Source organism: Malaya genurostris, chromosome 3 (assembly GCF_030247185.1).
Source record: "Malaya genurostris strain Urasoe2022 chromosome 3, Malgen_1.1, whole genome shotgun sequence".
Classification (NCBI taxonomy): Eukaryota; Metazoa; Arthropoda; class Insecta; order Diptera; family Culicidae; genus Malaya; species Malaya genurostris.
The window spans coordinates 91,771,250-91,797,613 of NC_080572.1; the positions used below are offsets into that span (position 1 = coordinate 91,771,250).

The 26,364-nt window shown below is 38.8% G+C and overlaps 1 protein-coding gene across 18 annotated transcripts in view; it reads left to right on the plus strand.

Annotated features, from left to right (window-relative positions):
- The window catches only part of LOC131437563 (rab11 family-interacting protein 4B), a 240,356-nt gene that overhangs the window by 209,203 nt on the left and 4,789 nt on the right, over window positions 1–26,364 (plus strand). For 16 of the 18 annotated variants that reach the window (XM_058607001.1, XM_058606998.1, XM_058607002.1 and 13 more), the window contains 3 exons: window positions 19,357–19,643; window positions 19,705–19,999; window positions 20,308–20,346. In XM_058607001.1, the coding sequence (XP_058462984.1) occupies window positions 19,357–19,643; window positions 19,705–19,999; window positions 20,308–20,346 (621 nt within the window). The remainder of the gene's footprint in view (window positions 1–19,356; window positions 19,644–19,704; window positions 20,000–20,307; window positions 20,347–26,364) is intronic. The other 2 variants (XM_058606994.1, XM_058606995.1) reach the window with 1 other exon arrangement.

Genomic DNA, 26,364 nt, shown 5'->3' on the forward strand with positions numbered 1-26,364 from the left:
TAGGCCACAGAAAACTTTTTTGTTATTGTCGCTCATTTGAATCACGATGTCAAAAATTAAAACTATCCAAACCTCCAAAAAGAAACTGGTATCGATAGATTTTCACGAACTTAGATTCAAATTTCGAATGGTGCGTTTGAATTGGCGTAGCAGAATCCTGCACTCCAGGTATTTCTGTGTATGATATTCAAACTAAGTAGGGTAATATAAATCAACTGCATAGCACGAACAAATATTGAACACGTTTTTCTTATTATTATAATTATTATTTATCGCGGTATGCATGTTAATATTATTAGCTGTTTTTATTGATGATATTACTCCGATATTAATTTCGATGCGACCGACGAAATAAACTCTCCCAACGAGCCCAAAATTATTGATATCGGATAATCCATATCCGATAAAATTGAGTGATAATCAGCTTTGACGTTTACGTCACTTATACCATTATATCACCGGAGTGACAGCCATTTCAAATCTGTTTAATGAGCACAGAGTAGCATTAAAACGAGCCTAACTTTGTTGAAATGATTGATTCCAAATCAGCCAGTGATACTGATAACGATGAAGACATTTTCAATTATAAGTAAAATCAAAATTTATCTTATCAAAAGTAATTTGTTTTAAAATTCATTATAATATCTACAACAAATATGTGATAAGAAATGATAATACTGACTATTTTTACTTATTTTGAATTAAAAAATTTGCTTATTTCCACCCCTGGTATGAAGTGGAGCGAAGAAATATAGCAAAATTCTCTCACGGTTCATGCATTGAGAGACTCGAGTTTTTGTAGCATCTTCTACCGGATTGAAAATGTTGTATTTAATATAGATAGCAATATAGCAGCTTCTGTCAAATATTCGGCAATCACCAACACTGTTATTATGTATTTTTAATATTTAAAATTCTGTAGTAAATAGCACACTATCCAGGCACGTACCCAGAGGAGGGGCCGAAGGGGCCCGGGCCCCTCCCGAAATCGAAGTAAAGTATTTTCCATTTTGGGATTTTTAACTTTTATTTCCGGAATCAGGAACAGAAATGAATTTTTTGGTTATCAACTAACAAGATGTGCTAATTAGAAGATTTTATCAACCAGTTTTAAATAACACGCTTCTTTTTGCAATCGAATTTATTTTCGAAGCTCAAAAGTCGGGTTTCACAGTGATTACAATCAATGTCAAACTTAAAGGAAATGGTACTGGATGATCAGAAAGTGCCATAAAGATGAAAAACGTGATTTTCAAAAGTCTACAAAAAAGTCTGCAACTGAAACATGTCTACAGCTTATTTTATAAATCTGCTGATTTACAAACAAATCTGCAGGCATCTCTGATCCAGACACGGAAGTTGACTCGATGAAATTAAATAGGATCACGTGGTATTATAAGGCACTTCATTTGAATATAAATTTGTTAAAACCGGCTTGACCATCTGTCCGACAAATAGCCAACAAATTTTGCAAAACTAGAAGAGCTTTCTGAATAGTTTCGAGATATTTCTTACATCGTGGCTTATAAGAACACTCCATTGAAATTGAATGGGACTAGGACTAGAAGAAATGTAAAAATCGATCCCTTCCCTTTGACACATAGAAATTTTTGCTTAAATCTCTCATTGTCCAATCCGAAATATGTGAGTACATATTCACTTAAAATGCTACATACTTGCACTCATTCTTCAATAAAAAATAAAACAAAAAATACTAAATGCACAAGAATCATCACTTAGACGCATTATTTCTTATTTGTGGGCCCCTCCAGAAACGAAATCCTGAGTACGGGCCTGACACTATCATTTTATACAATCAACTCACTTAGTGCTAGCAGGTCGAGACGGCTCCGGCCACTGCAGAAATCATCTCTGTCTAGTTGCGGGCGTTTGCCCGGATTACCCAAAGCTAGGAGCTATCCCTTAGTTAAGTCCGAACGAGCGGCAGCGAGGTCGTACAGCAGGTCATTAATCAGGAATCAGGAATCAGAACAAATTGGCTCAAATGGCACGTTCCCCTTGATATTTGGAGATTTGTGCCTTGCCATAAATTTGTTTTTAGCATCATTTTCCCGATATATAAGAGGGAAGGATTGAAAGGAAATGGTAAGGGTTGGACTAGGAGGATGGGAAAAATTGACGACACAAAAACACATAAAAGCAGAAGTAAATTCTGCACCCCTAAGGGATGCCGAACAATCTGCTGAGGATCACATTTAGTGGAAGCAGAAGTAAATTCTGAACCTCTACGAGGTCCCGAACAGTCCGCTGTTAATAAAACCTCCAACCCCCGAGAGGATTTGAAGATCTTACAAAAGCGACACCATTCTGCACTCCCGGAAGAATGCAGAACGATTCGCAGTATGTACGAGCAGAAGTAAATTCGGCACCCCCTAAAAGATGCCAAACAATCTGCTAAACCCTATTTAAGGTAAATACAGAAGGGATTCATTCACTCCAGGAAGAACGATGAACCCTTCTGACTATAGCTCCTTACCACATTGGGTAAGAAACGAGAGAATATCCTTCAATTTTAGCTCCGCATACACAGACTCAACCATGTATGGAGAACCAAAAACCCGGATACGTAGCTGCGTCAATGCGGGACAGTTACATATCAGATGATCAGGAATCAGGAATCAGAACAAATTGGCTCAAATGGCACGTTCCCCTTGATATTTGGAGATTTGTGCCTTGCCATCAATTTGTTTTTAGCATCATTTTCCCGATATATAAGAGGGAAGGATTGAAAGGAAATGGTAAGGGTTGGACTAGGAGGATGGGAAAAATTGACGACACAAAAACACATAAAAGCAGAAGTAAATTCTGCACCCCTAAGGGATGCCGAACAATCTGCTGAGGATCACATTTAGTGGAAGCAGAAGTAAATTCTGAACCTCTACGAGGTCCCGAACAGTCAGCTGTTAATAAAACCTCCAACTCCCGAGAGGATTTGAAGATCTTACAAAAGCGACACCATTCTGCACTCCCGGAAGAATGCAGAACGATTCGCAGTATGTACGAGCAGAAGTAAATTCGGCACCCCCTAAAAGATGCCAAACAATCTGCTAAACCCAATTTAAGGTAAATACAGAAGGGATTCATTCACTCCAGGAAGAACGATGAACCCTTCTGACTATAGCTCCTTACCACATTGGGTAAGAAACGAGAGAATATCCTTCAATTTTAGCTCCGCATACACAGACTCAACCATGTATGGAGAACCAAAAACCCGGATACGTAGCTGCGTCAATGCGGGACAGTTACATATCAGATGATATGAAGTACCATAATCGCATTCACACAAATCACACGAATAATACTCAGCACGTTGAATAGTAGCCATGTGATAATTGAGTTTGCAATGTCCAGTCAGAGCTCTGACCAGAATACTGCAATGATGCTTGGAGAAATGCAGTAGACACTTTGACATTTTCAGATTTAAATCTGGTAGAAATGCTTTTGCCTGAGCGCAAGTTTGCAAGCTGCGCCAGTAGCTGGCATGTTTGGATACAGCCCAAGAACGAATCTTGTGCTTTATCCAACTAGTTGAAAGTGGTAAAGCTGGTTCAGGACCAACGAAATCATTCGTTGCACCAGCTCTAGCCAACTCATCAGCCCATTCATTTCCAGTAATACCAGAATGGCCGGGTACCCATAAGAAGTAAACAGCATTTGAAATGCTGAGGTCTTCAATTTGAGTTCGACATGCGATCACTAGATTCGACCGTGAGTCATTCGAACTGAGTGCTTTTAAGGCTGCCTGACTGTCGGAACAAAAATAAATTCGCTTACCACAGATCCTCTGCTGAAGTGCCGATTGTACTCCACACAGAATCGCGTAGATTTCTGCTTGAAACACAGTACAGTATCTACCAAGTGAATGAGACTGCTCCAGCCTCATTTCACGACAGTAGACACCAGCACCAGCACGACCATTCAACAGAGAACCGTCCGTATAACAAACTATGTGTTCATCAAGTTGTCGTTCCAGACAACCAGACAACCATTCCTCACGAAAAGGATAGCTCACATTGAATGTTTTGAAAGGAAAACTGCATGTGAGAGTTAGGTCACTAGGAGCGAGTAAATACTCATCCCACGTAACCATTTGAGACCACAAGCGAGTGTGGCTGGTAGCATAATCTAATGGGTTACTGTTCCAAAGCCCTGTAACCTTAAGACGGTATGCACAAGATAATGCTTCTTGTTTTAGGAACACATGTAGTGGTTTAATGCACAGTAGCGCCTCTAGAGCAGCAGTAGGAGTTGTCGTGAATGCTCCTGTCATCGCCATTAGGACCATCCTTTGGAGATGATTTAGCTTTGACTGAACTGTCGCGACTTCTCCTTTCTGCCACCATACAAGACATCCATATGCTAAAATTGGTCTAACAATAGTTGTGTAGATCCAATTAATATATCTGGGTTTGAGTCCCCATGATTTTCCAAAAGCTCGTCTACATTGGCCGAAAGCCATGCAAGCTCTTTTAATTCTGAAGTCAATGTGAGCAGACCAATTCAGTTTTGAGTCAAGAATAACCCCGACGTATTTAACTTGTTCGACCACAGTGACCTCTGAACCAAAGAACTGCAACGGACGAGCTCCTGTGATTATCCTACGATGAGTGAAAAGCACCATTGATGTTTTGCCCGGATTTACAGATAATCCAACCTGACAACACCATTGTTCAACAGATCGCAGGGCTTGCTGCATTAAATCAAAGAGAGTGTTAATGCTTATACCGGTCATCAATATATGATAATCGTCGGCAAAACCATAAGTCGGAAATCCAAGGTTATTAAGTTTCCTTAACAAACCATCAGCGACAAGGTTCCATAAAAGTGGGGATAGTACACCACCTTGAGGACACCCACAGACACTTAGCTTTCTAATCTCTGCTTGCCGAAGCGATGAACAAAGAAGTCGATTGCTAAGCATTGCGTGTATCCAATTTGTGATACTTGAAGGTATGCCATGACCACGGGCTGCTTCCAGAATTGAATTGAAAGACACGTTATCAAAGGCACCTTCAATATCTAGGAAAACTTCCAAGCAAGATTGCTTTTGTGAGAAAGCTTTTTCAATGTTGTACACAACATCATGTAACAGGGTTGTAGTGGACTTTCCACGCTGGTAAGCATGTTGCATTCCATGTAGCGGATGCAGGCCCAAACTAACATCTCTGATATAGTGATCGACTATGCGTTCCACTGTTTTAAGAAGAAATGAGCTTAGACTGATAGGCCTGAAACTCTTCGCTTCCTCATAAGTGCCGCGGCCGCCTTTGGGAATAAATTTGACAATTATTTCCTGCCAGGCTCTTGGAATATATCCTGTCGCAAGACTAAAAGTAAGTATTTTCTTCAAAACATGTTTAAAATGTTCATACCCTTTCTGCAGTAACACTGGGAAAACTCCATCCTTTCCAGGAGACTTGTACGGAGCAAAACTCTCAACTGCCCATTTGACCGATTCAATCGTCACAACGCTTCGAGCAAGGGCCCAAGAATCGTAACTACCTGAAAAAGTCTCGGGAAGAGCTGTCGGTGATGGATCCATACATCCTGGAAAGTGAGTGTTAAAAAGATAGTGAAGTACATCACCTTCATCAGACAAGTGTTCACCATCTGAAGTTCTTAAGAAACTGACATTAAAGTCCTTAGACTTCGAAAGTAACTTATTTAATCTGCTAGCCTCGTTGAGACTAGAGACATTTGTGCAGAGGCTTTTCCAACCACTTCGCTCAGACGATCGAAGAGCATTTTTGTAAGCCCTTCGAGCCAACACGAATGCCTCCGACCCATTTCTGCGACGGTGGTTCCAAGCTCTTCTGCATAGTTTCCTTAGTCTAGCAAGTTCAGCATTCCACCAAGGAGTTCCTCTAGTAGCTCGCACAATACGAAGTGGACAAGCCTCTTCATATGCTGCAACTATGAGTGAGTTTGTCTCGTCGACAACATTTTCCAAATCAATTGGGGTTTCAATTGTTGGTTGGTACCCGTAAAATCTAGTCGCCAAGCCCTCTTCATAGAGGTCCCAGTTTGTAGATTTGGGATTACGATATGTGATAATATCAAATTTAACGTTTGAATGATCAAAGAATATGTACTTATGATCAGACAACGAAGGTTCGAGCTCATCGGAGACGAGCCAATTCACCAACTCATGCGCAATTCTATCAGAGCAGAGAGTTACGTCCAAAACCTCCTCTCTGCCAGATCTCGCAAAAGTTGGACGGTTTCCTGCATTGACTATGTGCAGGTTTGTACTGCTCACAAATTCCATCATATCAGAGCCTCTCGAATTTATATCTGTGCTGCCCCAAATGATATGGTGAGCATTTATGTCACTGCCGATTACAAGCGGTAAATCACTTTTGCAGCAGTATGATACAACCTTTTTGAAGTCATCGCTTGGCGAAGGTTGGTTATGCGGCAAATATGCCGAACAATAGACATATTTCCTGTCTATGCCATCAGTAGTCATACCAACTGTGACAGCACAAATATCCCGAGTTGTGAGCTCCGATATGAGAGAGACATCGAGAGCACTATTTGCAAGTATGCATGCTCGAGGCATTTCACGTGGATTAGTCATTCCGGTCTTGTTAAAGGCAACAAAGACTGGGTTTAACAATTTTCCAACGTAGAAGTTTCCCTTTTGGAAATATGGTTCTTGAACCAAAGCTAAAGAAGCTTTACCTTCTTGCAGAAGTCTGGATAGATTCATAGTTGCTGTACGTTTATGCTGGAGATTGATTTGTGCTACTCTAACCATTATCAATTAAAGTAACAAACACTCCACCTCCAGCACTTACCGTACAACAACTACAAGAAACCAAATATATTGGCTTACAATCGCCTATAGCGAACCATGTAAGGATTTTTTTAAATGTTTTAATCATTAAAATCCCACGAGTTGCGAAGAAAGAAGTCGTCCACTGTGCCAGAGCTTCGCTTAACACAGTAAGGGAAAATCCCAAGATATTCCGTTCACGACTGCATTGTTTAACCTCCTGCAGCCATTCAGCCATCGGCACGGAAATACACCTTGACTTAGGAGTTCCTATTTTTGTGGCCTTTTACGACATGGAACAGGAAACCAGTGGATCAATTCTTGGTAAAAAATAATTCCGCCGGATGCCACACGGCTTACCTGTTTGGTGGACTTATACCACCGGTACAGGTGGACCGTAGCGTTATTCTTAGCCAGTTGGGAAACCGCTACCGACACTACACGGCTATCTAGGCTGCTCAGAGAGGGAAATTGACATTGATGGTCAACTTCCATGGATGGCCGAGCAGCCATGTCAAATGGGAAAAATTGACGACACAAAAACACATAAAAGCAGAAGTAAATTCTGCACCCCTAAGGGATGCCGAACAATCTGCTGAGGATCACATTTAGTGGAAGCAGAAGTAAATTCTGAACCTCTACGAGGTCCCGAACAGTCCGCTGTTAATAAAACCTCCAACCCCCGAGAGGATTTGAAGATCTTACAAAAGCGACACCATTCTGCACTCCCGGAAGAATGCAGAACGATTCGCAGTATGTACGAGCAGAAGTAAATTCGGCACCCCCTAAAAGATGCCAAACAATCTGCTAAACCCTATTTAAGGTAAATACAGAAGGGATTCATTCACTCCAGGAAGAACGATGAACCCTTCTGACTATAGCTCCTTACCACATTGGGTAAGAAACGAGAGAATATCCTTCAATTTTAGCTCCGCATACACAGACTCAACCATGTATGGAGAACCAAAAACCCGGATACGTAGCTGCGTCAATGCGGGACAGTTACATATCAGATGATATGAAGTACCATAATCGCATTCACACAAATCACACGAATAATACTCAGCACGTTGAATAGTAGCCATGTGATAATTGAGTTTGCAATGTCCAGTCAGAGCTCTGACCAGAATACTGCAATGATGCTTGGAGAAATGCAGTAGACACTTTGACATTTTCAGATTTAAATCTGGTAGAAATGCTTTTGTCTGAGCGCAAGTTTGCAAGCTGCGCCAGTAGCTGGCATGTTTGGATACAGCCCAAGAACGAATCTTGTGCTTTATCCAACTAGTTGAAAGTGGTAAAGCTGGTTCAGGACCAACGAAATCATTCGTTGCACCAGCTCTAGCCAACTCATCAGCCCATTCATTTCCAGTAATACCAGAATGGCCGGGTACCCATAAGAAGTAAACAGCATTTGAAATGATGAGGTCTTCAATTTGAGTTCGACATGCGATCACTAGATTCGACCGTGAGTCATTCGAACTGAGTGCTTTTAAGGCTGCCTGACTGTCGGAACAAAAATAAATTCGCTTACCACAGATCCTCTGCTGAAGTGCCGATTGTACTCCACACAGAATCGCGTAGATTTCTGCTTGAAACACAGTACAGTATCTACCAAGTGAATGAAACTGCTCCAGCCTCATTTCACGACAGCAGACACCAGCACCAGCACGACCATTCAACAGAGAACCGTCCGTATAACAAACTATGTGTTCATCAAGTTGTCGTTCCAGACAACCAGACAACCATTCCTCACGAAGAGGATAGCTCACATTGAATGTTTTGAAAGGAAAACTGCATGTGAGAGTTAGGTCACTAGGAGCGAGTAAATACTCATCCCACGTAACCATTTGAGACCACAAGCGAGTGTGGCTGGTAGCATAATCTAATGGGTTACTGTTCCAAAGCCCTGTAACCCTAAGACGGTATGCACAAGATAATGCTTCTTGTTTTAGGAACACATGTAGTGGTTTAATGCACAGTAGCGCCTCTAGAGCAGCAGTAGGAGTTGTCGTGAATGCTCCTGTCATCGCCATTAGGACCATCCTTTGGAGATGATTTAGCTTTGACTGAACTGTCGCGACTTCTCCTTTCTGCCACCATACAAGACATCCATATGCTAAAATTGGTCTAACAATAGTTGTGTAGATCCAATGAATATATCTGGGTTTGAGTCCCCATGATTTTCCAAAAGCTCGTCTACATTGGCCGAAAGCCATGCAAGCTCTTTTAATTCTGAAGTCAATGTGAGCAGACCAATTCAGTTTTGAGTCAAGAATAACCCCGACGTATTTAACTTGTTCGACCACAGTGACCTCTGAACCAAAGAACTGCAACGGACGAGCTCCTGTGATTATCCTACGATGAGTGAAAAGCACCATTGATGTTTTGCCCGGATTTACAGATAATCCAACCTGACAACACCATTGTTCAACAGATCGCAGGGCTTGCTGCATTAAATCAAAGAGAGTGTTAATGCTTATACCGGTCATCAATATATGATAATCGTCGGCAAAACCATAAGTCGGAAATCCAAGGTTATTAAGTTTCCTTAACAAACCATCAGCGACTAGGTTCCATAAAAGTGGGGATAGTACACCACCTTGAGGGCACCCACAGACACTTAGCTTTCTAATCTCTGCTTGCCGAAGCGATGAACAAAGAAGTCGATTGCTAAGCATTGCGTGTATCCAATTTGTGATACTTGAAGGTATGCCATGACCACGGGCTGCTTCCAGAATTGAATTGAAAGACACGTTATCAAAGGCACCTTCAATATCTAGGAAAACTCCCAAGCAAGATTGCTTTTGTGAGAAAGCTTTTTCAATGTTGTACACAACATCATGTAACAGGGTTGTAGTGGACTTTCCACGCTGGTAAGCATGTTGCATTCCATGTAGCGGATGCAGGCCCAAACTAACATTTCTGATATAGTGATCGACTATGCGTTCCACTGTTTTAAGAAGAAATGAGCTTAGACTGATAGGCCTGAAACTCTTCGCTTCCTCATAAGTGTCGCGACCGCCTTTGGGAATAAATTTGACAATTATTTCCTGCCAGGCTCTTGGGATATATCCTGTCGCAAGACTAAAAGTAAGTATTTTCTTCAAAACATGTTTGAAATGTTCATACCCTTTCTGCAGTAACACTGGGAAAACTCCATCCTTTCCAGGAGACTTGTACGGAGCAAAACTCTCAACTGCCCATTTGACCGAATCAATCGTCACAACGCTTCGAGCAAGGGCCCAAGAATCGTAACTACCTGAAAAAGTCTCGGGAAGAGCTGTCGGTGATGGATCCATACATCCTGGAAAGTGAGTGTTAAAAAGATAGTGAAGTACATCACCTTCATCAGACAAGTGTTCACCATCTGAAGTTCTTAAGAAACTGACATTAAAGTCCTTAGACTTCGAAAGTAACTTATTTAATCTGCTAGCCTCGTTGAGACTAGAGACATTTGTGCAGAGGCTTTTCCAACCACTTCGCTCAGACGATCGAAGAGCATTTTTGTAAGCCCTTCGAGCCAACACGAATGCCTCCGACCCATTTCTGCGACGGTGGTTCCAAGCTCTTCTGCATAGTTTCCTTAGTCTAGCAAGTTCAGCATTCCACCAAGGAGTTCCTCTAGTAGCTCGCACAATCCGAAGTGGACAAGCCTCTTCATATGCTGCAACTATGAGTGAGTTTGTCTCGTCGACAACATTTTCCAAATCAATTGGGGTTTCAATTGTTGGTTGGTACCCGTAAAATCTAGTCGCCAAGCCCTCTTCATAGAGGTCCCAGTTTGTAGATTTGGGATTACGATATGTGATAATATCAAATTTAACGTTTGAATGATCAAAGAATATGTACTTATGATCAGACAACGAAGGTTCGAGCTCATCGGAGACGAGCCAATTCACCAACTCATGCGCAATTCTATCAGAGCAGAGAGTTACGTCCAAAACCTCCTCTCTGCCAGATCTCGCAAAAGTTGGACGGTTTCCTGCATTGACTATGTGCAGGTTTGTACTGCTCACAAATTCCATCATATCAGAGCCTCTCGAATTTATATCTGTGCTGCCCCAAATGATATGGTGAGCATTTATGTCACTGCCGATTACAAGCGGTAAATCACTTTTGCAGCAGTATGATACAACCTTTTGAAGTCATCGCTTGGCGAAGGTTGGTTATGCGGCAAATATGCCGAACAATAGACATATTTCCTGTCTATGCCATCAGTAGTCATACCAACTGTGACAGCACAAATATCCCGAGTTGTGAGCTCCGATATGAGAGAGACATCGAGAGCACTATTTGCAAGTATGCATGCTCGAGGCATTTCACGTGGATTAGTCATTCCGGTCTTGTTAAAGGCAACAAAGACTGGGTTTAACAATTTTCCAACGTAGAAGTTTCCCTTTTGGAAATATGGTTCTTGAACCAAAGCTAAAGAAGCTTTACCTTCTTGCAGAAGTCTGGATAGATTCATAGTTGCTGTACGTTTATGCTGGAGATTGATTTGTGCTACTCTAACCATTATCAATTAAAGTAACGAACACTCCACCTCCAGCACTTACCGTACAACAACTACAAGAAACCAAATATATTGGTTTATAATCGCCTATAGCGAACCATGTAAGGATTTTTTTAAATGTTTTAATCATTTAAATCCCACGAGTTGCGAAGAAAGAAGTCGTCCACTGTGCCAGAGCTTCGCTTAACACAGTAAGGGAAAATCCCAAGATATTCCGTTCACGACTGCATTGTTTAACCTCCTGCAGCCATTCAGCCATCGGCACGGAAATACACCTTGACTTAGGAGTTCCTATTTTTGTGGCCTTTTACGACATGGAACAGGAAACCAGTGGATCAATTCTTGGTAAAAAATAATTCCGCCGGATGCCACACGGCTTACCTGTTTGGTGGACTTATACCACCGGTACAGGTGGACCGTAGCGTTATTCTTAGCCAGTTGGGAAACCGCTACCGACACTACACGGCTATCTAGGCTGCTCAGAGAGGGAAATTGACATTGATGGTCAACTTCCATGGATGGCTGAGCAGCCGACATGTTAGTTAAGTCCGAACGAGCGGCAGCGAGGTCGTACAGCAGGTCATTAAAACAATGAGGCGTAGCCGCATTAGACCTTTCAAAATTGCAGTAAATTAGAACAATTTCTATTAAGCAGCATGTTCATCATGTTCATGCCAAATGACTGTTATGCCAAAAAACCATTATGCCAAATAACCATTATGCCAAATGTCGTTATGCCAAACGGCTTTATGCCAAACGTGGTAGCCCCATTTGAACTACTAAGCAGACGCAAAGTCCACACTATTTATGTGACCCTTTAAGGATACGACACTAAGGTGCCATATCCTATCTGATGTCTCGGACGAAAACGAGTGACGACCGACTACTGGTCGCTGCAGAATTTGAACATTTAGGGGTTTTTGGTTTGCACGTAAAGTACATATTTAGTTTCGATTTCTTCGCGTTTCGCCTTCGGCTCATCAGTGCTTAAAGCAGTTTAAATTGAACCGCCATCAAGGATCACATAAATAGTGCGGACTTTGCGTCTGCTTAGCGGTTCAAATTGAACTGTTAGGCGGAGATGGCGGTTCAATTTGAACTGCTTTAAGCACTGATGAGCCGAAGGCGAAACGTGAAGAAATCGAAACTAAATATGCACTTTACGTGCAAAACAAAAACCCCTGAATGTTCAATTGACCTAACGTTTTAATTAATTTTTGTTTTCTCAATATTCACCCTAATTATTTACAAACTCACCGTAAAACAAACCTGATTTCTGTTCAGTGCGTATTAACCACCTTGCAAGTACATTTTAAATGTTCAATTATCTTCATCACTGTCACGCACCGGACGTACACCCGTACTGTCGATGGGTAGATTGGTTTTTCATTATCGCAAAATTTATACACTGACAGCATACAGCATTGTGCACATCCGTAACACCGGTCGGTTGCGTGCGTGCAGTTTCGACCACTGCACGGCGGTAGCCATGCTTCGGTTCCACGCGGTACCACACAGGAAGAAGCCATCGATCGCGCGTCTTTTCCGCTTGTTGACGCCTCTATCATCAGTGATTGCCTTTTGCCGAGACATTCGCTTCGTTTTTCCTGGCCACTTCCTATTTTCTCCAATGAATATGCAACACCCACGACCTCTTCTGCCGAACGCCACAACAAGTCGGCAAATGGCAATAACAAGTTACAACAAATAGGCAGTGTAATTAAATCTTTTAGTTTAGCCTGTTTTCGATTAGTTTTACCTCTACGCTGCGCATTACATTGTAGCTTTGAATCATCATTATCGAGTGTGTTCGCTTAATGTTCGACCGAGTGTAGAAAAAGTATCTCGGCCGTTTCTCAATCAGCGCCTTTTCAGGCGATCGTTGCGCAGCGCTGTTTTCAATTTGTGAAGATGCAAGGTGAGGCAGACACCTTGGCGTCTAATGACTAATCTAAGTAACACACTGGCGCTGTTTTTCCTAGCCAGACTTCATCAGTCAACATTATGGAATACTTTAAATGAGGAAACTACCACCAAGACTGTTTCCAGCTGGGAAACTGCATTGTGTAACAGGCAAAAAGCCCTGAATGCCGTCCACGTTGACGGTGCCAGTGAAATATAGGCGTCGCCGTTGGTGATCATGTTATCTTTCACTTTTTCGTGTTCCGCAATCAGCTGCGGCCGACTGGTGATTATAGCTAGTGATCACATTACAACCTTCGCAGAAGATGATTTTTCCTATGTAGCTGGCGAGTAGCGGGATCGGTAGGTGATGGTTTGTTTTATGGGACAACCCTCTTCGGTTCGGTTCAGTAATTTCCTGTCAACTATTTACCAAGTCGTAAACGTCCGACGGTGTCGTTGAATTCATAATAATCGGCTTAATAAAACACTTTAATCGAAAGTCTCACTTTTTAATAACGCCATAAAGATTTATCGATAGATGGAAGTGTCAAGCTAAACAATGGTACAATTTAAATCCGAATAGTGATATTGATTAACTATATGATGCAACTTCGATTTGGGAACAAATTTAAATGTGCATTTCTCATTTGACATCCAGTAAAGTCTTAGACGACAAATCGAACCAAGTATGGTTGATTTTTTGTTTATTTCTGTAGCACAAGCATATTTAGGTCAAAACATTCCCTAGGGGTTACTTAGAGCAATTTACTAGTAACAAAGCGACTCGTCACGCAGCTAGACGAGTATGAATTCGCAAATAGTAAAAGGTTTAAATTAGTTGCTAGAGGCTAGTAAAAGAAATGTCCAGATGATTGAATGCTTGCAAATTTTACACCTAATTACCTTAACTATGGTACACGCCACATGCAAGTTCCATTTGAAGTGCTGTTGAAGCTGTTTCATTCGGTAAATGTTACGGTCGGAGATGCAAACGCCGCTTCAATGCACATAAGACTTTTTCGAATTTAGGAGCTGTAATCTGGAAAATTGAGCAAAAAAGTGCAAACACATTGACATTATCCGATTTCAGTCGAAAGGTATATAAAACCAAGGATCTCCAAAAGTCTGATTTTACAGTCATTTTATATACTTATTACGCTACCGTTCTACGCCATAAATCCTATGGGAATTGCGGTATAGATGGCATAGGCGGTAACAGAGGTGGGTATGGTGGGGATCACTACCCATCCGAAAATTCTAAAGGTGGGTAATTACCCACCTGAAGTTTCAAGCGGAAAACAATGGTATTATTATTAGTATTATTTATAACAACAAGAATATATTTATTGTAACTCGGAATAATAAGTAAAATCAAAAGTATAGGATGCTAGGACTTAAGATAGAGAAAAGATATGAAGATATACAACAGTAAGGTGAAACGTGACAAGGTTCATTTGAGCCAGCAGAAATAGTTTAGTAACTTAACTTTCATCTTCTCCCAGAGGATGCATCTCATTAATGGAAATCACTCGAGTATCTTGTATGTAAGTACCGAAAAAGGTCTTTTACCATTAACTTCCCGAATCGGCAAAAGAAATGTTACCAGAAGTTGTCACTTTCTGCTTGCGACATTATTCTCATACACAATAAGTTCTTCAGAGACTCGAGTGATTTGCATTGAAGAGATGCTTAAGCTTGACTCCTCTGGTAGAAGGTTAATTAACCTTGTTGCTCAAATGAACCTTGTCGGGTTGCGAATTCAAAATACAGACAATAAAACCCTACAAAGAATGGTTAGGTTTTGAACATCCACACAGTGTTGGTGATTGCCGAAAATTTCACAGAAGCTGCTATATTGCTATCTATATTGTATACAACATTTTCAATCCGGTAGAAGATGCTACAAGAACTCGAGTCTCTCAATGCATGAACCGCGAGAGAATTTTTCTACATTCCTTCGCTCCACTTCATACTCTGAGTATTTCTCAGCCCTTAAAAAAAATTGCAGTCTGATAATGATCGCCGCTGTGTGGAATTTACCAAGAGAGAATCGCAAGTTGACAATTATCGCAGAAAACCGAATCGATGATTCGACTTGATGATTCTCATACTAGGTTGCAATATTTCAAAACCCTTGTGTGGAGTATTCACATACATTTTCATAGACACAACTTATACAAAGATTATATGCACATAGTTAGAATAAGCGGCAATAGTAAAATGATTCTATCGCAATAATCAACTGCCTGTATAGAATCGGATCGCGAAACGAGAATAAGCAACCGTTTGTTGCTTCAGAGAGGATCCCCACAGCAGCGTGCTAACCTTTGATTCTCTGAAATGTCATCGAGAGAAATTCGCTCTCGCACTGGTGTCGATTCTATGTTAAATGAGCCATTTTGTTGTTGCGATGATTTCCAACTCTCTTTGATGGCACTGATTCAATCGGTGAAGAGTTGCCAGCGAACGTTCTTTGATACGATAAAAGCCATCCTTGCATCCACATCTTAACCATTTTTTAACTGATTTTCGATATATTGATGAATGTCTCAGCTACCTGTTTCGGACTGAAACTCAAGAGAAAATGGTGGGTCCATGTTTCATTCACTGTTCCATACGAACGCGAGAAATCTTTTTAATTGTGACTAAACAGTGCCGAACAGCTTTCTCGATCATTGATGCGTTGTGACTTTTGTTCTATTGTGAGCAAAAGCGGCTATTGTTTTTACTGGATCCGAGTGTGGGTAACACCTCTAAACCCATAGCTGTTCTTTAAAAACATTTTTTTTGTGAATGAATAGGCAACGTCATTTATATGTCGGTAGGTTGCGTGTTTGTGGTGAGAATGACGTGAAAATTTGACACATGCCATCTGGTTGATACATTCAAAAATAAAGTTTGTTTGACATTACAAACGTAATGGGTCAGTCCCGATACTTTTTGAACAATGTGTAAAGCAGATCAGCGGCTGGACTGTATAGGAATTGTTTTGTGCGCCGTTCGATACGCACGAAACACATTTTGAGCAAAAATCAGCTGTTTCTTTGTAATCGGGGAAATTCAGGATGAACTCCATCATGAAGTACTGGATGAATAACCTTCCAACATCAATCCCAACGAACTAAACGGCCAGGGTTACAAAAATTTTCGAGGAAATGATTTCGAAAATTCGCAGACATAAATAAGTTTATACGAATACAAACGACTGCTGTCTTTTTTTTTGTTTCAATTATAGAGGCTTTAACATTAATGTCATTCACCTCTTCGGGCCAGAAAAACTTTCTGACCCTATGTGCGGGGTTGGGAATCGAACCCAGGCGGGCTGCGTGAAAGGCATCGACTTACCCATCACGCCACACCCGTCCCCTGTTTATTATTTTAATTATTTATTAAATTTATTAATAGATTGGGCAACCGGCTACCGAGAAAAAATATTAATTTATCAAACAAATAAGTATTTTTTACTACTCATTCAATACACCGATGTATGTTATTAACCTTGTAACTTCAAAGGATCGGCGCAATAGCTAATTTTTATCATTCAATTAAAAAAAATTTAAAATTCCTGCAATTGTCGCCTTTTACGACATGGAAGCAGGAACCCAGTGGATCTATTCTTGGCTTATTTTTTCCGTCGGATTTCACACGCTGGTTCTGTCCGAAGAAAGCTAATAGGTACTATCAATCTCCTAGTGGAACCCGGCCCCTAAGTCGAAGTACCGGATAGTCGAGATACCAAAAAGTCGAATACAACAAAACGTTGAATATAACGAAAGGTCGAATACTACAGAAGGTCGTATGCCACTTAAGGTCGAATACTAAAGAAGGTTGACTGTGGGAAAACCGCATACAAGACAGCATGGAACCGAAATCCTATATTAAATTATACTTTACCTCGGTTTAGCTTTTAAGCTGTGTTTAACCCTGGAGATTTATTTAGTTTAACAGTTGATATTCAGCAATGCAAAACATCCAAATATTCGTTCTTCCGTCGTAATCGACTTTTTGTCGCTTTCGATTTGATGGTTATTCGACTGATTGTTACTTTCGACCTTTAGTTATATTCGACATTGTGTTAATTCGACTTTTTGTCGTATTCGACCATTTGACGCTTTCGGACTTTTATTCCTTCGACTTTTAGTGTTTCGACCTTTTGTTCTTCGAAGTTTTGTTCTTCGACCTTCTGTCATTCAACATTTTAGTATATATTCCATTTAATGCTATAATGTAGAAAACATACAAATCTTTTTAAATTTGGATCAAAATTGTTTCAGTTTATAGGTTATGCTAATTGCTGGCCAGAATTTCAAAGTTCAAAAATAAACAGAACTGTCTTTATATTCTCAGAGACGGCTGAGTAGATTTTCATAAATACAGACTTTTTTATAGTTTTTCTGGTCTCATAGACTGCTATTGATGTTTTTTTTGGACGGCACTTCCGGTTCCAGAGCAACTGGGTGAAATGTGTTCAAAATTCATACCGTCGTGTAAAGCAAGAATGCAAAACAAAACGAAAGATTCCTATAAACTTGGCTCAAATTTTTTTTATAGATTGTTAAGATATTGTACTGCTCAAACAACCTTTTTTGTTCTCATTCGAAATTCGAATAGGATAATTTTAAAATAGATTTTATATTAGTCGTCACAAATATGAGCCAATGCTGTGGGAATAGTTTTGAAGAAATTGTGAATTCACCAGAGGTCGTCCTATAATTCGATTTACCTAGACTAAATAATGCGTATTTTTCTGCACAATAAACCCCCTATGGGGCCAGTCTCTTGTTGGTTATATAAACACTAAACAAAGCATCGAAGCATACAAGTGGGTTAAAATATGCATTGGAAACAAAATTATTTATACAATCTGTACTAGCAAAAGAAGCATTTGAAATCATGAAAACGGCATATATTACTTTAGCAGTACACTTTCAACGCTACAAATGCTGATAAATAATGACATGAATGAAATTGTTACGAGGAACAAGGACGAATTGGGATCATCACCACCCACGTAATTTCAACAGTTTGTATCGAATTACCCTGAAAACCGGCTTTCGATCTACTATGAAAACCGAAAGGATAAAGCCATGAATTTTAAATAAAAGCTGATTGAAATTTTAATCAATGGAAAGCAGTGTCTTGTTTCGTTTGGTTTATACAGGTTTATAGGCTTTCCCTACCAGAGATACAATATTGAGGAAGTAAATAACATATTAGTTGTGAACAATCGCTTTGATTTGATATTTAAAGCAGAGGCCAACAGTAGAACCATTCAATTTTTCAAGCAGTATTCGGTTCACCGCGTTTTTCTATTTTGGAATTTAGTAGAGTGTCGAATGTATGTGAAATATATGCAGTTTGATGACGAATATTCGAATTGCAGATTTATACATGGTGTCAGTTTTCCCCATACAATTATAGTTTGAATAAATGTTTGTTAGTGAAGTACTTTACTTCAAATCACTACAATTCACTACAAAGATCATACACGAATAGCTACTAATACTTTTATGGAATTAGCATGCAACATTTTGTCTTTCGTATGTGATGTGGGTGTTTTGTGGCTATGAACCACTCTGTTCCATTATGACGTATGATGGTTTCGGCTTAGTTATGTGCATTCGTATCATTCGCTCACTCACACCCGTTGAATTCATTTTATGCTTTATAACGCCTTGACATTTTTGAATTTCTTTATCTTCCACGCAGCCTTCCCATAGGGTTCAAAAGTATTTCTAACGCTCTCGTTTAAAGTCAATTCTCCAAGCTGTCGACCTGTAACGAGTAGAATGTAAAATCCGTTCGTTAACGTAATATCATTGCGCTGTTCTTCATTGTTCTGATACAAAAGTTATAGCAATTTCACAATAGTGGAAAAATGAAAATCACATTCTATTCATCATACCTTGCGAACTTGATCTATTCAACAGAAAACATGACAAACTTATTCTTTTCTTGTTGTAAATCGAATTCAGACACACTGCATCGCATACCTCCTGTGCGTTCGAGCATGAAAGCTTACCACGGTTAAAGAACCGGAAATAAAACATTTCGTCGTTGATCAAGACATTTCAATCTCATTCGACCGCGACGTAAATTGTGCGATGTTTCTAACTGTTTTCCCCATGTATTACAGACCGAACTGCGAGCTGAGGAACGCCTTGCTGAAGAGCAGAAGCGACACCGGGAACTGTTGGCCCGTGTCGAACGGGAAGCTAAACTACAGAATGAAAATTGCCAGATCCGGATACGGACGATTGAGATGGAAGCGAACCAGCTGCGGGAGGAAATTTCCCGGTTGCGGTTACAGTGCGACAAACAGGCCGCAGATTTGCACGCCACCGAAGATAAGCTGGAGAAGACGCGAGATAGTCTGATGGTGTCCCAGCAGGATCTCGCCGAGGCCAAAGCCAACGAGAAGAAGTATGTTTGGATATGGTTGGCGTTACCATGTAGCTAATTATGTTTTTTTTTAAATTTTTAGACACAAAGCCGATAAACAGGCAGCCGAAGACCTGATGGTTGAATTAGGCAAAGAATGTGAGCGCTTGCGTTCGGAGCGTGGCCCAGCGCTGCCAACCACCTCACCCGAATCTCTTCGGTTGGAGGAACTACACCAGGAAATGGATGAACTGCGACAGAAGAACAAACAGCTGGAGGAAGCGAACGAAGAATTGCAGGCAGTGGTACTGACGAAGGGTGTTGAAGAGGGTCGGAATCTATTGAATGGAACATCCAACAGTCTCGCACAGGAACTGGAAGCTATGAGCCAAAATCAGGTATGCATTACGAAATAAATGGAAATGGCGTTCCCTGACAGTAAAACAACACCCACAACCAGCTTGTAGAACTTGAACGCTTTCAAGCCACTTCACTCGCCGTTCTCATTCGTTACATGCTTCTCGTCGTTGATGGTTGGTCCTATTGCAAAGGGGGTTTAGCATAACTGTGTGTGTGTGTCAATCGATCACGAATTCTCGTCGTCAACTCACTTTATTTGGTTACAGTTTATGTCTCTTTTTTATGTTCCTGTCAAATGTTAGAAAACACGTATTTTCGACCTCTTCATGTTTTATCTTCTTCGCAGGATACCGTCGATTCGAGCACATTAGCGTCATTAACACAGGTTAGTTTCTGGCGTGTACCACACCGATATGTCGTAAAGTGCATAAGGTTTAATTGCTTTAAGCTTTTTCTTTCCTCTTCTGAACTATGGTGCTGGAATAATTAACGAAGTGAACAGTTTGAATACTAACCAACGCAGCTAACCAACGAATTTGGGTTTCCGCTTCTTTTCTGGTCTTTTGTGATTGTCAAGCTAACAACACGTACGCAGCAAGTTGTGGTATGCCGCACCCAGGTGTTCTAGAAGATTTGCATTTATTTGCCGAGAAATTTGATTTTGCTTCATCAAACAGATCTATAGGAAGGGGACATAATATAAAAACAATTCGATCTAAAATTGATGGTCCACTACATGAACAAGCATCTCTGATCAATAAACTTATTCCGGTTGCCCCGGTGAACGGTCTGAGAGTGTAAATCAGGGTTTACCATTGCACTTCACCTTTAAGCTAGAAGGAAACCGGTGTTCAATAAAACTGATGTATTAATAATCCCCATAATCATTCTAGAAATTTTCAGTAATTTCTGAATCTTTAATTTTTTATCAGCATCCCGCAGCTGGACAATATTGGTGAATGGAAAAACAGAAAAAAAAAATTGTGCAAAAAATAACTCAGAAGCAGGACACGCAATTTTAGTTTTCTGTATTGCTATCTTTATTCTGATACAATCGGTAGCATTCGAAAACAACTGTCTTCATTTTTCTAATCACAAGGAATCAACAGAAATTTATAATTGGAATAATTAGGGCGAGAAATAATTATTGCAATATTGAAGTGTTGGAGTAGACCGTCCGTAGTTGCACTTCGTGATTTATCAAATGAGTGAAAATGCACAATGACTCAAGAAAATGAAGCTTGGGAGAAGCAAATCATTTTCACTGCACATACCCTACCCACCCACTTCTAGTTAAAGTTCTAACTAAATGATCAATAACGACGCCGGCCATGACCAAAGGCTGCGCTACTGTGAAAGGGAAGGAATGCTAGTTGATGCATGTTGTTTCTACAGACCGCGGGAACCACATCATGTCCACGAGTATTACTGGAATGAAATTGTATTAGTAGGGTTCTCTGGTTATGCCATGCCTTGGTAAACAATAACAGTTTAACCTAAAATACGGCAGTTATTATGAAATACTGAAGCGCTGTTTTTTAGTTGGATTTTTCTCTCGTCCCTGTGACCCTGAAGTGGAGCTAAAATTCAATAAATTTTGTGCACATAAAAACCGGTTTATCTCACCTGTAAATGGAAATACACACTTATTACACAAACAAGCCTTACATCTGGACCAAGTAAAGTTTCTTACTAAATTTCATGTTCGAATATATTCGGGCTATATTACGCGTATTTCCTCGCATAATAAAGTTCCTAGTAGACCAGTCCATAGAGTAGCGTCACTTGGAGGATACGTGTTCTCTTATAATGTCAGCATCGAACCAATCTGCAGTTGAAACTAAGTTAAACCCATGATTTAGGTTTCCAAATGAAATGAAACCAGTAAAAGTGCATTTACTAGATTACCGAAATTTTTACAATGATATTATTACTGACGAATCACTAATTGAAATTGACAATAAACTGACGCGAACGCATTGAGCTCACCACCACCAATGTCAATATTGAGATGTTGTGATTGATAAATTTTTCGGGCAGAGATGAAAATTCGCGAAAATACCTTTCGCTGATATACCAGACTCAAGCCCGCAACTTGCTACTATTCATGGAAATTGTTTGCACAATGCCAAGGTTGAAGATGGAGTAAAATAATCGATATTATTAATCGTCTCGCCTAAAAATTGTTTGTTCGAATTTATGTTTCCGGACATCAGAATTGCCAAACGACTAAGAAGTTAACGTTTCTCTCCATTATTTTTCTGATTACTTAACCTACAATTAAAGGAATTCGACACAAATTCGCTTTAGCCCAAATATCACAAAAAAAAAATTATGTGAAAATGTGAAATACTTCTGTTAGGCTAAAATTGAACAAATTCGCAGATTTTCATTCCATCCTTTGAGTCAATGCACTGATCAGAGATCTCTCTTCAATGGTTTCTGCATAATGGATATAAGGTACCACGTTTTCTGTTCTAGCTGTGATTCTTGCTTCCGATAATCGATGAAAAAGCTAAATAACCAGAACTTTGTATTGATTTTTTTTCTAGAGTTGATCATTCGGTAGGATATATTACAATTTGTATTAATACTTAATTTCATGATTTTTCAAAAGCAGCCGGAAATTTTTTTTCGATAGTTTAAGTGGTCCAGAATACGGGAGAAATACTGAAAAAATCCCCCGACAAAACTACCTCTTCAGGGTTGTCTGTCCCATATATGGGACATTGCACATTAAATTATCTGAAAATCACGAAACTCAGATGTTTTTCTTAATCATTAGTATGGTAAGTTACAAAACAACCAAAAAAAATTTCTTGATTTTTTTGAAAATAGCAGAAATCAGCTGTGTACGAAATTCTTGTTTGGTGCCATGTAGCGACATACCTCTCTACTTCTCTCGACATGAAGGGTTCCTTGTGCCGCCTTTCCGTACGTTCAAGTTGCCAAAAAGTGCCACGCATATTTTAGAGCTCTAATAAAGGGCATATTTTTCAGATACTGTGGAACTTTTGATTGCTTGGAGAGACGACACTTAAATTTTAATTTGGTATTTTACTAATTTGAACATTTTCCATGGAATATGAAATATTAAATTGCAGTCTCAATCCGCTATGGTAATCATCTGGAACATTGATCTAATTGTCACCTATCATGTGCGCTTAATGTAATGTACCCGCTTCTAGAGCACAATTTTTCCATTGATTCATTCAATAATTTTCTGATTTGTTAAACTCACGCCCACGATGACGAATATTATTCATGTGACGTCATTGCACACAATCCATCTACTGGTAAACAATACCAGAACTTTGTCTCCTGCCGATGCACAGTGGTCCCAATCATGTAAAATCACGTGTTTTTTACTTGCGTTTCTGGGGTTTATTTTGGAGCTTTCTTGTCTTCAGAAGAATTTCTGATTGAAATAGTCCGCTTCTTTTAATATTATGAAAGTTGTCATGAATCCACCTACAAGTGAGATAAAATAAATATTTTGCATACAATACGAGTTAGAGTGTTTATGTCTTTTAAAAGTTGTAGATCACATTGAAACAAGAAAACACGGAGACATGAACACTTTAAAATGCATTGGTGTCAAGATATGATGCATTGTTTATTGGAGACCTCCAAGATCAAGTTTTTCCATCGTAACTTTTTTCAATGAATTTTTAGAATTTTCGAATGTTCTACAATTATATATCAATTATCAAAATGCTTTTTTTTAGTCGAAGGTTGCATATATTAAAATTCACAAACTAAAAACTAAAAAAAATTAATTACAAAATACTACATGTTCACTTATCAATATCTCGAAAATGTGGAAATATGTGGAACCAGTTTCAACAAAGTTTGAAAGAATGATCAAAACACTATTAGAAAAATTAGTAGTCCCAAGTAGGTTCTACCATTACCTAATATGTATGTAGCACCCATACAGCATACAGTATTCATTATCCTTGCCCCATAAATTCAAAATTGATCAAAGTAAGCGATAAAATAGGAGTAGAAAAAAAAACAAAATAAACAAGAACGGAGAGGTCTCTTGATACAGTGTTCCTTACAATCAAAAATGAAATACAAACCGCTAAGCAGATTAAAAATATTTAATTGAAGAAAACACTGAAAACTTCGTCTACTTTAGGAAATTCTTTTTGCTTTTGTCTGAAGTTTCCAACAGCTCCTATTTCCTCGCTTACTTTGATAAATATAGAATTTTAGATGCAGGGTTAATGAAAACTGAATACTGGCCCTTAGTACCGCTCTTACTTCCACTTTCACATTCACTTCACTTATATGTCACTTCACTTGATTTTGCCTACTACCGGTATCACGCATAGTGAAGTGATCACTGTGGTAGAAAAAACTATTTTTTTTCGTCAAAATGTTGGTGGCGTGATGTTCATAATGACATCAAGTTCATTCAAGTAATTACATTTGTCTCTGAAGCGACTTCCGTAATAAGGACCTACATTCACTTCACTTGGTTTTCACCGTGTAGTGACACCGGTAATAAGGGTCACAGTCACTTCACTTGGTTTTCACCGTGTAGTGACACCGGTAATAAGGGCCACTGATTTTAAGATGCAGGGTTAATAAATACTATAATTATATATTGGGGAATGTTAGGACATACTTTTTTAAAAGTGTGTTTTCATACAAACTTAAGCGAATTTAAGTTGTGACTACTAATTTTTCTGATAGTGTTCTGATCATACTTTCAAACTTGATTGAAATTTGTTCCACATATTTCCACATTTTCGAGATATTGATACTTGAATATGTAGTATTTTCTAATTAATTTTATAATTAAAACTTTTTAGTTTGTGAACTTAAAAATATGCAACCTTTGACAAAAACATATATTTTGATAATTAAAATATAATAATCGAAAAATTCTAAAAATCCATTGAAAAAAGTTATGATGGAAAAATTTGATCTTGGAGGTTTCGTATTGTATGCAAAATAATTTTTTTAACCCACTGACAACTTTGATTAAATTTAAAGTAGCGGACTTTTTCAAACAGAAGTTCTTCTGAAGACATGAAAGCTCCAAAATTAGCCCCTGAAACGCAAATAAAAAAAAACGCGTGTTTTGACATGTTTGGAACCACTGTACGATGGTATAGCTAGAAAAGTCATTAAAGACTGAGACCAGTAAGTCGCGTATAACCACGTGTCTCACTCTGCGTTGACTACATCACATAAAATCAAATAACCGCTACCGCTTGTTTGGCAGCCTTTTTGGGCCGATTTTATTTCTTTCTCATTTTTCGTTACGTTACCAGGAAATTGGAGCAGAAAAAATGAGGCGTGCATTAAAATTGACTTACCTTGACAAAAATAACATTAATTTTTTCCATTTTTCCGGAAAATTTTCCTTTTTCTATGTACGAACCTGGTGGGTGTAGAAACTGATGAAACAAAAAAAATCATATAAATCCGTCCATCCGTTTTTATGTGATGCGATTACAAAGAATGATCTCTGAATTTATATATATATATATATATATATATATATATATATATATATATATATATATATATATATATATATATATATATATATATATATATATATATATATATATATATATATATATATATATATATATATATATATATATATATATATATATATATATATATATATATATATATATATATATATATATATATATATATATATATATATATATATATATATATATATATATATATATATATATATATATATATATATATATATAGATAATAGATAATTGATTAACCAATTGAACTACTCTGTATGTGATAGCACACAACTTAGGCTGTGAATCACTTCGTGAACAAACTTGGTTAAAATTTGACATTTTGATAGTTATTTTTTAGTGAATAGTTAAAATTGACAAAAACTGCGATCCAATTCAGAATGACACATTGAAAAAGTTTTTTTTTGCTTAAATTGCTTTGGAAATGAAATGGAAACGCTAGATAAACTTATCCTGATTGGCAAAATATTCTAACTTTATGTTGGAGTGTAGATGATATCTAAAACTTGCGCCATTTTGAAAGATTTCTTCCGGTGTATGAAAAAAACTATCGAACCGTTAAACACAAACAAGTTGTGTTTGACTCAGGAGTAAGGTTCAACTGAAAGTTAAAATTATTCGCGAAATGGTTCAACACCTTAGAGCAACACAGTTGGACAGAATATAGTTCATATTTGATATTTACACGGCTCAATTAAGTTTTTTTGATATCATAATGGACCGAATAAAAATATAAATTTGAAAGCAATAATTAATTGATTTGCCCTCGATATTGTGCCGAGATCTATTCGTCACTACCAATATTGCACATCAGTCGAAAACATTATGTTGATGATAAAGCTGGTACTCAAGCGACAAAAGATACAGAAAAA